General features: G+C 37.4%; 1 protein-coding gene across 1 annotated transcript in view; it reads right to left on the minus strand.

The window, feature by feature from the left end:
• Window positions 1–13,528, minus strand: part of LOC102986434 (bifunctional heparan sulfate N-deacetylase/N-sulfotransferase 4) — a 157,222-nt gene that overhangs the window by 14,190 nt on the left and 129,504 nt on the right. The window contains exons 8-11 of the mRNA XM_028491537.1: window positions 12,054–12,228; window positions 6,401–6,571; window positions 5,138–5,247; window positions 1,168–1,270 (exon numbers count right to left, since the gene is read on the minus strand). Of these exons, the coding sequence (XP_028347338.1) occupies window positions 1,168–1,270; window positions 5,138–5,247; window positions 6,401–6,571; window positions 12,054–12,228 (559 nt within the window). The remainder of the gene's footprint in view (window positions 1–1,167; window positions 1,271–5,137; window positions 5,248–6,400; window positions 6,572–12,053; window positions 12,229–13,528) is intronic.

The raw sequence follows: 13,528 nt of genomic DNA on the forward strand, positions 1-13,528 counted from the left end.
TTTTTCTGGAAGGTTGCCTATCTCCTCTTCATTTCGTTGTTTTTCTGGGTTCTTACCTTGTTCCTTCATCTGGTACATAGCCCTCTGCCTTTTCATCTTGTCTATCTTTCTGTGAATGTGGTTTTTGTTCCACAGGCTGCAGGACTGTAGTTCTTCTTGCTTCTGCTGTCTGCCCTCTGGTGCAAAATGTTGGAACTTTAATGTTATCCCCTCACCATGGGGTAAGGGAGAGGGGCTGGAGTTTGACTCAATCACCGTTTGTCAGTGATTTAATCAGTTATGTCCCTGTAATGAAACTTCCATAAAAACCCAAAAAGGATGGCGTTTGGAGTTTCTGGGTTGATGAACATGTGGAGAGACTAGAGAAATCAGAAAAGGCATGGAACCTCCACACCCTTACCCCATATCTTGGCCTATGCACCTCACATATCTGGCTATTTCTGAGTTATATCCCTTTGTAATAAAACAGTGATCCAATAAGGAAAATGTTTGAGTTTTGGGAGCCGCTCTAGCATATTAATCAGAACCAAGAAGGCGGTTTTTGGAACTTCCAATCTATAGCCAGTGGTTCAAGATGGATGTGATAACCTGGACTTGGGACTTGAGGTGAAAACCTGAACAGGGAGGGACAGTCTTGTAGGATGTGGCCCTTAGCCTGTGGGATCTGTTACTATCTTTGGGAAGACAGTGTCAGAATTGTGTTGAGTTGTGGAACACCCAGCTGGTGTCTGAGCCTTGCTTGGTGATGTGGAAGAACCTCTCCACCATATGTTGTAATTGGTGATCAGAGCAGTTTACTCTCCTTTGCTTAACTCAGTACCATGCATTGTATAGGCGTTGGATATATGTATTTAATACTTAATAATAATTCTTATATATTTTATCCAAAATCACTTGTTTAGTAGATAATTTATTTAAGTACTTTACACATTTGGAAAGGAGTTACTGTTCACTAAGTATTTATGTTTGAATTGCATCCCAGCACACAGTTTCTACAGATATCTATCAATCATCTGTCTCTGTTGGTCTATTTATTTTCCAAATATATAAAACTATTGATAGCAATGAAAAAGCAGAAAAAGGAATCAAATATATTGTCTACTGGCTTTGAAATAGTTGTATGCACAGGGTTCTACCAGTGTATTTCAAAGATGAGGAAAATATTACCTCTGGATCCATGGGTGGATACTTTCGACCTTTGCTTTTTCCAAGGCATTTGGTCTTTCCTCCTTCCAGTAGTTGACACCAAAAGCCCTTTTGGGGATCAAAACTACAAAATATCAAATATATAAATGATAATAAAAATATAATGATTATAAATTAGACACAGAACTTTGAGAGAGCCTCACCAATTGTACAAAGGAAATGCACTTTCATATGCCTGTTGCTTTGATTTAATTTAATTCAATTCTACAAATATTCATTGAATTGATTTATGAGATTAAATAAACTATATGTTATGTATTTTTGATATTTCTACTGTAATGAAAAAGAACATATAGATCTTTAGTCTTTTCTTATGAAGAAATTATTAAATTTTATATTTTACCTGTTCATCCATAAAATATGAAAGGTGAACTACAAAACTACAACCATATATATAGGATCTTTAGAATATTTATTGTCTTATTTATATGATTTCCCTGTTAAAATATATTCACAGATTTCTTTGACATCATTCAATGGTATATAGTAAGGTGACTGAATGTAATGTAAATATACTTTTTTTTTATTCTTTTTTCTTTATTCTATTCTGCAGCAATGAATTCCACCATTCTGTCTTCCAGGTTACTTATCCGTTCTTTGCCTCATTTATTCTGCTATTGATTCCTTCTAGTGTATTTTTCATTTCAGTTATTGTATTGTTCATCTCTGTTTGTTCTTTAATTCTTCTAGGTCTTTGTTAAATATTTCTTGCATCTTCTTGATCTTTGCCTCCATTCTTTTTCCGAGGTCGGTATTTGTTTTTCTCTTTCTGACTTACTTCACTCTGTATGACAGACTCTAGGTCCATCCACCTCACTACAAATAACTCAATTTCATTTCTTTTCATGGCTGAGTAATATTCCATTGTATGTATGTGCCACATCTTCTTTATCCATTCATCTGTCGATGGACACTTAGGTTGCTTCCATGTATTTAAACCTGAATTAAAGCTTCTAAGAAAACTGTTATATATTTTTTTAATAGTTCAATATGTTTGTACTTTTCAAGGAGGAAATTAAAAGGGTAAAGATATAATTCACTATATTTCTCCAGAGAACATGAGACACAGATTATACAAATGGTGAATGGAAGATTAGACAAATCTTCATTTCTTTTGCTGAAGGCAGATGATCCTATCGGTTAATTCAGACCCGATCCTCTTAAAGAAAATTCTAATGTTGTTTTGCTCGCATGGCTGCACAAAGTTACAAAAGAAAGAATGTGTGGCCTAATTATTTGTTTTAAACTCAGATATATAAGAATTTTTGTTTAGGACTAACAAGGTAGGAAAAATGAAAGAATAAACCAAATAGGAAGGGAAATTTTAAATTTACTGCTATGGGACTTGCTGCATGCATAAAACATCGAAAAGGTTTGCATTTTTGTTGCTCAGCAGATGTTTTAGAAAGATGGAGCATAATTGAGTAGGACGTAAAGTTAATTAGTTGCAGAATATTTTGTTGCCCTGGGCCCATTCTTATAATACCGGTGCACCTGCAATTTGCTTCTGCACATATGTGAACTCATTTAGGGGGAGAGGGAATTTTTCTTTACAGTTCCCTGCCCAATCTATTATTAGAGACCTGATCCTTGCAGTCCAGGTTGTCCTAGTACTTGTTATCAATTAAAATTAAATACATCACTGGTTAAATGGATAAAAGGAAGACAGAGTCATTTCCAACCTGGACTTTTCAATCTGCTCCTTGCCTATCATAGGCCTTTCTCTAGTTTTCATTAATTTCCCAAGAGGAAAAACAATTCTGCATGCTGTGCAAAATGAGATGGGGAAGGCAGCATAACAGTGCCCCTAAACAGCATTTTCTGCCTCAGGATGAGAATATTTAACTGCATTAAGGTAAAATACAGCCCTGGCAACCAAGCCAAGATATTTATACACACTGAGAGTATCTCCTTTGCTCTCCGGTGTACAGAGGTCTCGGGATGGGCTGCTGTCTCTCCTTGCTCTCCAAACAGCTGTTGTGAGGCAGAGCTTAATACAACCTGAGGAAGGAGAGCCACCCAGAATATTGAAAGTCATTCTTTTAGATAGGGTCGCCGTAACCTTGAATCCACATTACTTTGCTGCCCTGGTTTCATTTATTGCATTGACAATGTTATATACCCGAAGTCTAACAATGGGCATTTATTCTTGCTAAGTTATATCAATTCCTTGTTTTATGGTTTGGTTTCAGTAGGCATGAAATTGTGAAATTAAGATGCAAAGCCTTTCTCCAATAACTGTTAGACAACTTTGAGGATATGAATTTGTTGCCTTACAAGTTCTTTTATTACACTGAACATCACTGTAGTTACTAATTTTTGTGATGTGTGAGATGTATTAAAAACCATATATTCTGTACTTGTTTGTAATCTCTTCTTTAAAAGTATGATTTTACAGGTTTATTGAACCATAAGGAACTATTTGTAGTAAACAGGACAGAATCAATCCCTAAACTACTGCAGGCAGGCTGGGGAAGACATGCTGACATCAATAAGTATTTATGTAAAGGCATTATGGAAAGCTTTGTCTACTTAATCAACAGGGGCCATGCCTTGTGTTGTTATTTCCATGTGTAGGTAAAAACTTCATTAGACTTGTTTTAGTGGATAAGGAACAACGCAATCTTATTGCTTCTTTTCCTGTCCTTCCATTACCCTCTCTAATTGTCTAATTGCTGATTCTAATCTGCTGTGAACTGGGAAATTATATAATCAAGCTTGTTAAAATTTTGTCTAAAACTTAATAGGCTGTATATCAGGCCTTTGTGAGGGCATCAAGTACATGCCCTTTTAAATATATATTTTGACTGCTTGCAGCTTTTGTTTTTGCTTGTTATTTTGCTTCTTTATACTTTTTTTTCCATTTTCAATTACCCAAGTATATGATTTTATTTTCCCAAGTTGACTGCAACAATATCTCCCCTCCCACATTCTCTTCTGCAGAACGCTCTTGCCCCTCCTCATCAAGAGGCGGAGGCTCCTTTCCCTCCCCTTTGATTTGCACTGGCTCTAGTGACTTGGTTGCAATCAATAGAATATGGCATGTGATGCTATGTGACTTGCAAGGCTAGGTCAGAGAAGGCCTTGAACCACATTCCCTCGATATACCACCCCCTCTCAGAACACAAAGCCACTACACTGTGAGAAAGTCACACAGAGAGGTCTTGTCACACTGAGCTCAGCTTCGAGCCATCCCAGTCCAAGAGCCAAAGGTGTGAGTAAAGAAGCCTCCAGAAGACTCCAGTCTCCAGCCATTCAAGTCATGCCTAGATATTCATGTCTTCCCAAATATGGCCCAAGTATATATTTTGAGCAGAGACAAGTTGTTCTGGCTGTGTCCTGTCTAAATTCCCAGCCCACAGGATCCATGAGCATAATAAAATGGCTATGGTTACATGCCGGTAGGTTCTGGGTGGTCAGCTGTGCAATAATAACTACAACATTATACGTGATTATATTTGGTTATACACAATTTAATAAATACAGAGTAAAACATGAATGTATCCCTCTCCCAATTCTGCCCAAAACACTACTTACTTTCACAGAGCTAACGGAGGCCATCAACATTTTATTTCTAACCTATAAATTACTTGGGGAAAGAGATCGTCTTTTTCACCATTGTAACCTCAATTCCTAGAACACTTTCTGCATAGAGTAGGCATGTAGAAAGTTTACTTAAACAAATTTATACTGGGAAAAAGCTCACAAAAAGGGGAATTTGTGATTCATAAAATGCCTATAAGGTAAAGTGTTCCTGGTATTCAAAAGGGAGACACTACTTGAATAATGAGGACATTCCTTTGACTGCTTTTGAGTAGCATAATGATGTATAAATTCATACCTAGTATTAATGATGCTATATACAGACCTACCAGTGATAATTTATGATGGCAAATAATGGAAATGAAATCAACTATGAGAATAGACTCACGTTAGTGCTTCAGAGTAATTATAATGAGGTGTAACTCCCAGAAACTTCTGGACTTCGTCCATCACAGTAACTGGGTCAGATCTCAGCTGCTGTCCATCAATAATTAGCAACTGTAGAGTCAAAAATAGTCATTTTATGAAGAACAAAATTAAATTAAACAGACCAAGCCGCCTCCCTTGACCTGGTATGATGTTAATCAATTAGATCAGTGTGAAAAGGAAGAAAATATGCACTACTTAGCATACATGTTAATGTTTACTATTCTTGTGTCCTTCCACATAAACAGCAAATTTTGCCAAAGGCATTTTTTTTTTTTTTTTTTTTTTTCGGTACGCGGGTCTCTCACTGCTGTGGCCTCTCCCGTTGCGGAGCACAGGCTCCGGACGCGCAGGCTCAGCGGCCATGGCTCACGGGCCCAGCCGCCCCGCGGCACGTGGGATCTTCCCGGACCGGGGCACGAACCCGTGTCCCCTGCATCGGCAGGCGGACTCTCAACCACTGAGCCACCAGGGAAGCCTCAAAGGCATTTTTTATAACCCTTAACTAACTTGATTGTAAATCATAAATAAACACTGACACTCTCTTGATTTAGTAGTTCAGTAGAAACACGATTTTCCATCTGCTCTGTAATACAGATGATTATCCAACCTATGAAATTCCATGAGTTAACCTTGGAGCCAAGGGCTTGGAAATAATGGGCACACAGATGAAAATTACCCATCTATTCTCCTTACAAACCACAACAGAGAACTCAGGTTTTAGTTGTGACCTGACTGGAATGAAGAAGATAAAGGATGTGTACGCTTTCCGCCAATCCTTATTTCCTGTTCTATCCCAAGTTCCTGGAGCTGTTACAACACTTTCCATTTTGACAGTCTAATCCATGACCTCCTTCTTTCCTTATACGAGTCCCACAGGACAGATGACACACGGGTATCTGCACATGGTGTTCCATAAAGGTTCTGTCTAACTGGCTGCTCCTCTACTGGTTATTGCCTATGAAGCACCTGACGCCTCCTGTGTGAGGCCCTACCACTTTGAGACCAGCTACTATGCAAAAGAAGATCCCCAGAATGTGTTTCACAGCCACTTAACATTGTAGTACTACCATTGACATTAAAAATGTAAAAATCCACATTTCTTCCTTAGGTATGATCATCTCTGATAATAAATTGCTATCTGTGGCAATGTTAATTTATATTTTCTGTTAGTGCAACACGATGAGGATATAATAAACAGAAGAAATTCAGTTCAGGACATTACCTGAGAAGTAGCAAAGTAAGTTAGCCATCTTTCTATGTGGACCGCATACCAGCCAGGTAATAGGCATCTTCTCTGCAAAGTTTTCAGGTCAGATGGGGCCCAATGTGCTGTTGTGATAACTTCATAGAAATTAAACCTCAGGGCAGCTGGATCTTCATGTGATCTTTGGTGCTTTAATAAGAAAGTCAATTGTAAAATTAATTTTCTTTATGCCTGCTTAGGTATGTGTGCACGTATGTGTTTGATGTGTGGATATACGTGTGTGTGTCATGTGTCTTTTATTCCAAAAAGAGTAACGAAAAATAATTAATTGATTTTAGAATGAAAAATAAGGTGAAAAGTGCATACTATAGTGAAACCTAGGCACTGGCATATTGTTTATATAGAGTATAAGCCTTCCATATATATCAAGTAGCATTCAGATAAGCCTGTGGTTGTCTTCATGTCTAAAATGTTTAGGTGCAAGACAAGAGACAGAGTGCAAGGATTTTCTCCATGGGTCTGATTATAAGTGAAAAGATGTCAGGGACCAGACAGATCAATCCTGATGAAAAGAGATTTTGATTGGCAGGAGTAGGCTTACATATTACTGTGCTCTTGTTTCATTATAGCCACTCCTGAGGGTCTGACAATTCCCCACTATCCCTAAGTGGCAGGTGCTATGGGTACAGAGAAGGCAGATGTTTATTCATGCTTGCTCAGGTGTCACATTTATGCTGATGCTGCCCAAGGCACTTTGCTTTTACCCTCCCAAGGGTTTCCACCTAACTCTGCTAATTCCTAAATACCAATTCACTACTGCTTTTCAGTACCAAATTCTCTGAATCTTTCACATCCTACCATCATTGGTCAAGCTCAAGAGCCCAACACAAATCAATACAATTTTATAAGCATTTATTAAGATCCTTCCCAGAACAATAACCTGCAATAGCTTCTAGAGATAAAAAGATATAGGTAAGACAAAATTGCTGTCTTCAAAGAAATCAAAATCTGGTATGGAAAACAATAGATTAACAGATTGTGAAAAAGTCATATATTTGACTAGAGGTATAAGTTATTTGCTGTGATAGCCAGACCAATAAGTGATTAGTTCTGAATGAAAGATGAAGGGATCTTTTTAAATGATTGATGCTTTTGAGCTAAAATGTAGTGAGAAAGATTTTAATAAGCAGAAAAAAATAAATGTGGAAACTAAGAGAACTTTAAAGTAAATTTGAGTGAAGATGAATGAGGTGTGTAGGAATGGATGAACTGATTTTGCAAGATATCTAAAAGTGAACTTAAAGAAAATTTACTACAGGATAGGGATGGAAGTATATTAGAGCCTGATAGAATTATGTAATAGCAGCCCTTATATGTGTTAGGAATAAAAATTGCTAAGAAAGTAAAGACGATTAAGTGGTAAATGGTTAAAGTGTAACTAATGAGTGGTAGGCTGGTAGAAATAATAATACTTTTGAAGCCCTCTCATAATTGCATATTTATTGACCTTATTTGTAAATGCACTATGCTACATACATAGAGACTACATAGTACATTTAATTAACAAAAGGTGTAGAAACAGGGTAACTTGAGTGAAGAAATATAAACATACTATGTGCACATTAATACAGTCATGCAAACATTTCTACTTTGCACAGTGATAATATGGAATTGTACTTAATCTGCTCTATATTGACTTATACCAGTTTAGCACCAACTTTTTTTAATATTTATGCAACTAAAAAGATTAGCATAAAAATATGACCAGAAGTCACACAGAACTGGAAAAAATAGCACTATAGGTCCTCTGTGAGGTGCATTATAAAAATGTGGGGTAGAAATTATAGTGGCAGGTGACATTTATAGGAGTTTCTGAATTATACCTGCTGAGCTTCAAATTTATGGTACTTACTGAATAGACAGGACTGGGTAATAATGCAACCTAAGTAATAGGTTGCATTATTTTGAAATGTACAGCAGGTTGGGGACCCTACTCTTAGCAATATAGCAATAAAAAGTATTATCAGAAAAAATTATTCATTTCAAATGTGTATGTTCAAAGAATTTACTTGAAGAAGCAGGCATAGATTCTCTCTTTTTTAAAAATAAAATAGTTGAATCCATGTGGAAAAAAAAAGAGATTCATATAATCTGCTCTAAGTAGTGACCATTTTTTCTGCCAGGAAAATGTGCAACATTTTTCCCCAAGTGTTCACATTCAAAATGTTTCATTAAGGCTTAACATCTCAATATTTTTGGCACGATTGAAAAAAATAAGTTTATCTTGCTTTGCAGTATGAATTTTGTTAAAGTGAGAAAGACACATTTTTGTATATTAAGGAGTCATTGACTCATGGATTCTAACAATAATTTCTGGATTTTGCTCCCAAAACAAGTGTTCCACTTGAATTCCTAACCACTTGCAATCTCAGTTTGCAGTATCACGTTTTTCTGTCCATCATTATTTGTTCTTAACGATATATGTTTATTGAAGAAATTTTGAAAAGTCAAGAAAAAGAATAAAGGAAAAAGAAAAATTACTTGTTATTTTACAATGCTATTAAATTTTTTCTTTTAATCTACTTTATTTTGGCATTAATTTATGTATGTACTCATATCATTGGGATTTTAGTACATATAGATTATAACCACCTTAAATTCAAGGCCATCAGCTTTAATTAGTCTCTCATTGCAATGGGCAATTTTACATTTCTCTGGTCAATTTTACTTCACCCCTGTAGAAAGATTTCATACCCCCTTTTTTCTCTCCTCAAACTACTGCCTCCCAAATTTTCCTCCTCTTTTCATTAGACTAACTTGTTCTCAACTTTTTAAAGGAAAAAGAGACCAACATAGTCACTTTAATTTCTCTATCCCAGACCTTCAAATTTACCAGCAAATACATTTATACCCTTTTCTATCCCTTAAGTTTCAATGCAGGGGTTCTTAATAACTCCTGCTGATAGAATTCAGAGGATCTATGAACTTGAATCTTCAAAAAAAGTCTCTTTATTTTTAGTAACTTCTAAATAAAATTTGGTAGGTACTGTACTTGTGATCTTACCACCAATAAAAATCAGTTCTTTTTTTAATCACACTACAGGTCTTTATGATATATCAAATGTTTATACTCACCGCTATTTCAAAATTACAGTAGTATTAGCCCCATCATTAGATCTTGCCATTTAATGATTTAGTAAATATTTGTTACTGATTTTAAATTACTTTTAATTTAAAATCAGTAAATTTAAACTTGTTTTTAAACAAATTTGATTTTAAATTTGTTACTGATTTTAATTACTTTTCTACATAGTTGTTTCCTTTGTAATACTATGTAGTTTAATGCTTTAAAAATATATTTCTGAAATGGTGAACATGGACTCCACCCTACTGCCGGAAGGGTCCCAGCACAAGAAAAGTGAAGAACTCTGGAAATGGAGTGCTTCCCTCCCATCTAAGCTATTTCCTGTAGCCACCCTTCCAGATCTCTAAGGATCCTCCCAGGACTGACTCCCCATTTTCCCTTGGGGGACCTTTAACATCCTTCTTCCTTTGAAAACTTTTCATTATTATTCAAATCACCACCACTATAAACACATCTTCCTTGATCCACTGTGTCTTGTTTGCTAAAGGTTTCACTTCCCTCCATGTCTTTCAACTGAGTGAAAACAATTCAGGCCTTATTTTGCCTAATTGTCTAATTTCTTAGCAGCTGTTTGACATTGCTGTCACCTCCTTCATTTGGTAGCACTCCTTTCTTGGTATCTGCTGGATTTTTTATTACTCCTCTGGTTGTTTTCTCTCTCTGGCTGCTTCATTCCGTTCTGTACTTTTCTTCCCTGAACCTTCTCCTTAGGCGATTTCACCATTTCTGTGGCTTTTTGCCTCTGATTCACAAATTTCTGTCTCCTGCTCAGACCCCTCCACACAGTGCCAGCCACCTCTATTGCTGCTTTTGGTGTGACAGTGATGCCATAACCTCATGATTTCCATATGTGTCACATCTTTAGCCTTCCCCCACCCCCACACAACACCTGTATCCTTCTTCAGTGCTTCTTTTTCACGGGAATATATGGTTATCATCCAGCTGCCCAGACTGGAAATTTGATTTATCTTTGACACTGTTTTCTTACCAGGTTCTGTTGATTTTAATCCCTAAAGATCTCTTGATACTTTATCCTTCATCCCATTTCTACTTACTATCTTTGTCCTTGCTACCACCATTTCACAGCAGGACTATTGCAATAGCCTCTACTTGACTTCTCTGAGTGGTCACTTCTTCCACTCCAATCCATTCTTCAAAGAGCGGATAGTATCATGTTTTCTAAAAGGAATTCTGGTAGTTACACACTGGTTTAACATTTTAAAAAGGCTTTCGATGGCTCAAGGAATGGTGGCCACTTGGTTCTCCCACGCGGCTTCTAGCCCCCGTGTGCCTCTCAGACTCATCTCCCACAGGTCTCCACCTCGGGTTTTGCTCTCTAACCACATGAAATCTTTTTTTAGTTCTTTAGCTGTGCTGTGGTTCTTTGCACCCAGGGGACTACACATACCTTCCCTCTGCCCCACTCTCCCTCTACCCTCGCTCAGTTAAACCTACTCGTCCATCAGTTTTAAGTCTAAAGTTGATTTCTCTAGAGAGTGCTCTCATAGCACCTCCCATACTTCCTCACAGAGCATTCAAAATTTCTAATTATATACCTTTTTGCTTATTTGATTAATATCTATCACACATTAGAATGAACGCTATGTTTTAATTATCATTCTATGGATTAAAACCATCATGAAATGCTGAAGAATACTCCATTTCGGTGTGACACAATTCTATATTGTTGGATATTTACTTTTCCTTTTGTTATTATTATTATGATTAGTACCTCGATGAATAAAAAAGGGATACATATTTTTAATCCTTTTGAGGTTTTCTTATGATCGATTCCAGAAGAGGAATCACAGCACAAAAGTACCTTTACAAACCTTTTGATAACTGTCATCAAATTAGTTTTCAGAAAATATCTCCATATATATCCTTCTACTGGAAAGTTCGAGTACTTTTATCATCACACCCTTGTCAACAGAGAGAACAAGCGTGACAATTTTTGCCAAGATGATATTTTTAAAAGTACCATTTTGATTTATATTTTGTTGATCCCCAATTAGGTTGATCATTTTTCATGTAAATTATTGTGCGGTTGGATTTGTGTGTGTGTATGTAAATTGTTTACCTATGCCTTTTGCTTGTCTGCTCGTTATTTTACTCAAATATTTATTTAGTTAGTTAGTTACTTTTACCAGTTTGCAGGAATTTTTTTTTTTTTTACAAATTAAGGGAACTAAGCCATTTAACATGTATTGCTAAAGATGCTCTACTTAGACAGTTATTTTAATTTTGTTAATTGTGACTGACCAACATTTTACATGTTTATATGGTTCAATCTATTAATTCTTTGATGTGTGATTTTCTTCTGCTATGTTATGCTTGAAACTCCTTGCCCAAATTGATATCAATTAGATCTTATCAATAGTTCTTATTTCTCATTATTTTTTTGTTTGTTTAGCTCTTTTAACATTTGACTGTTCAATACACCTGGACTTTACTTTGTAACTTCACCATTGCTTACATTCAAGCTATGACCAAATGCTTTTAATGGTATTTTTCACTGCTTCATACCTGGTACCAAGAGTATGCCCTGTCTGAGGGGTCAATGAGGATGGTGATGATCTTGGCTTTGGGGACCAGAGATGCAGCTCGTTTGGGAGCTTCTTCTGAATGGAAGTAATTAGCACTCTTTTCAAATAGAAAGTCACTTGTAATGTTGGATGGAGTAGGGAAAAATTCCATATACCTGAAGGCAGAGAAAGACAATTAATTAATTTGAGGTTAATTGATTTCCTGCCATACTATGGAGAAGAAATAATTTAAATATTTTACATCCATTTATATCAATTTCTAATTATTGGTGTTATAATAGTCAAAATAGAGACTATTCTATACACTTTGAATGTAAAAACAATCCCAGGTAATATTGTTCTAATGGACTAGTTAGGGCAGGGGAAAGAGTGAGATGAAATAGGTAGGTTGTTAAAGAACAGAGGGAAAATCCTTTACATTTTGGTTGATGTTCTGTGCTATCAAAAACTAAAACCAGAAAAATTAGGTTTAGCCTTGGCAAACAGCAAATTACACGATACTGCCTAGTAAATATTTTAAATTACTTCATATCTTTACTTAGTTAAGAATTTTTCAGACTCTGGGAGGGCTCATGCCAAGGAGTACTTTCCAGAACATTTGCTGCCAGTGTCCTTGTCCCCGCAGTGAGCCACAGCCACCCCCGCCTCTGCAGGAGACGCTCCAACACTAGAAGCCATGTGGCTGACAGAGTCCTGGTGCTCCGACCGAGTGTCAGGACTGACCTACTGAGGTAGGAGAGCCGAGTTCAGGACATTGGTCAACCAGAGACCTCCCGGCCCCATGTAATATTTTTTTTTTTTTTTAATTTATTTTTTTGTGGTATGCCAGCCTCCCTCTGTTGTGGCCTCTCCCGTTGAGGAGCACAGGCTCCGGACGCGCAGGCTCAGCGGCCATGGCTCACGGGCCCAGCCGCTCCGCGGCATGTGGGATCCTCCCGGACCGGGGCGCGAACCCGGTTCCCCTGCATCGGCAGGCGGACGCGCAACCACTGCGCCACCAGGGAAGCCCCCGGCCCCATGTAATATTAAACGGTGAAAGCTTTCCCAGAGATCTCCATCTCAACCCTAAGACTCAGCTCCACTCAATGACCAGCAAGCTCCAGAGCTGGACACCCTATGCCAAACAACTAGCAAGACAGGAACACAAACCCACCCATTAGCAGAGGAGCTGCTTAAAATCATAATAAGGTCACAGACACACCAGGTGCATCTGAAAACACATCACCGGATGTGGTCCTCCCCACTAGAAAGACAAGATCCAGCCTCATCCACCAGAACACAGGCACTAGTCCCCTCTACCAGGAAGCCTACACAAACCACTGAACCAACCTTACCAACTGGGGGCAGACACCAAAAACAACAGGAACTACGAACCTGCAGCCTGCAAAAAGGAGACCCCAAACACAGAAAGTTAAGCAAAATGAGAAGACAGAGAAACACACAGCAGATGAAGGA

The sequence above is a fragment of the Physeter macrocephalus genome, chromosome 7 (assembly GCF_002837175.3).
Source record: "Physeter macrocephalus isolate SW-GA chromosome 7, ASM283717v5, whole genome shotgun sequence".
NCBI lineage: Eukaryota > Metazoa > Chordata > Mammalia > Artiodactyla > Physeteridae > Physeter > Physeter macrocephalus.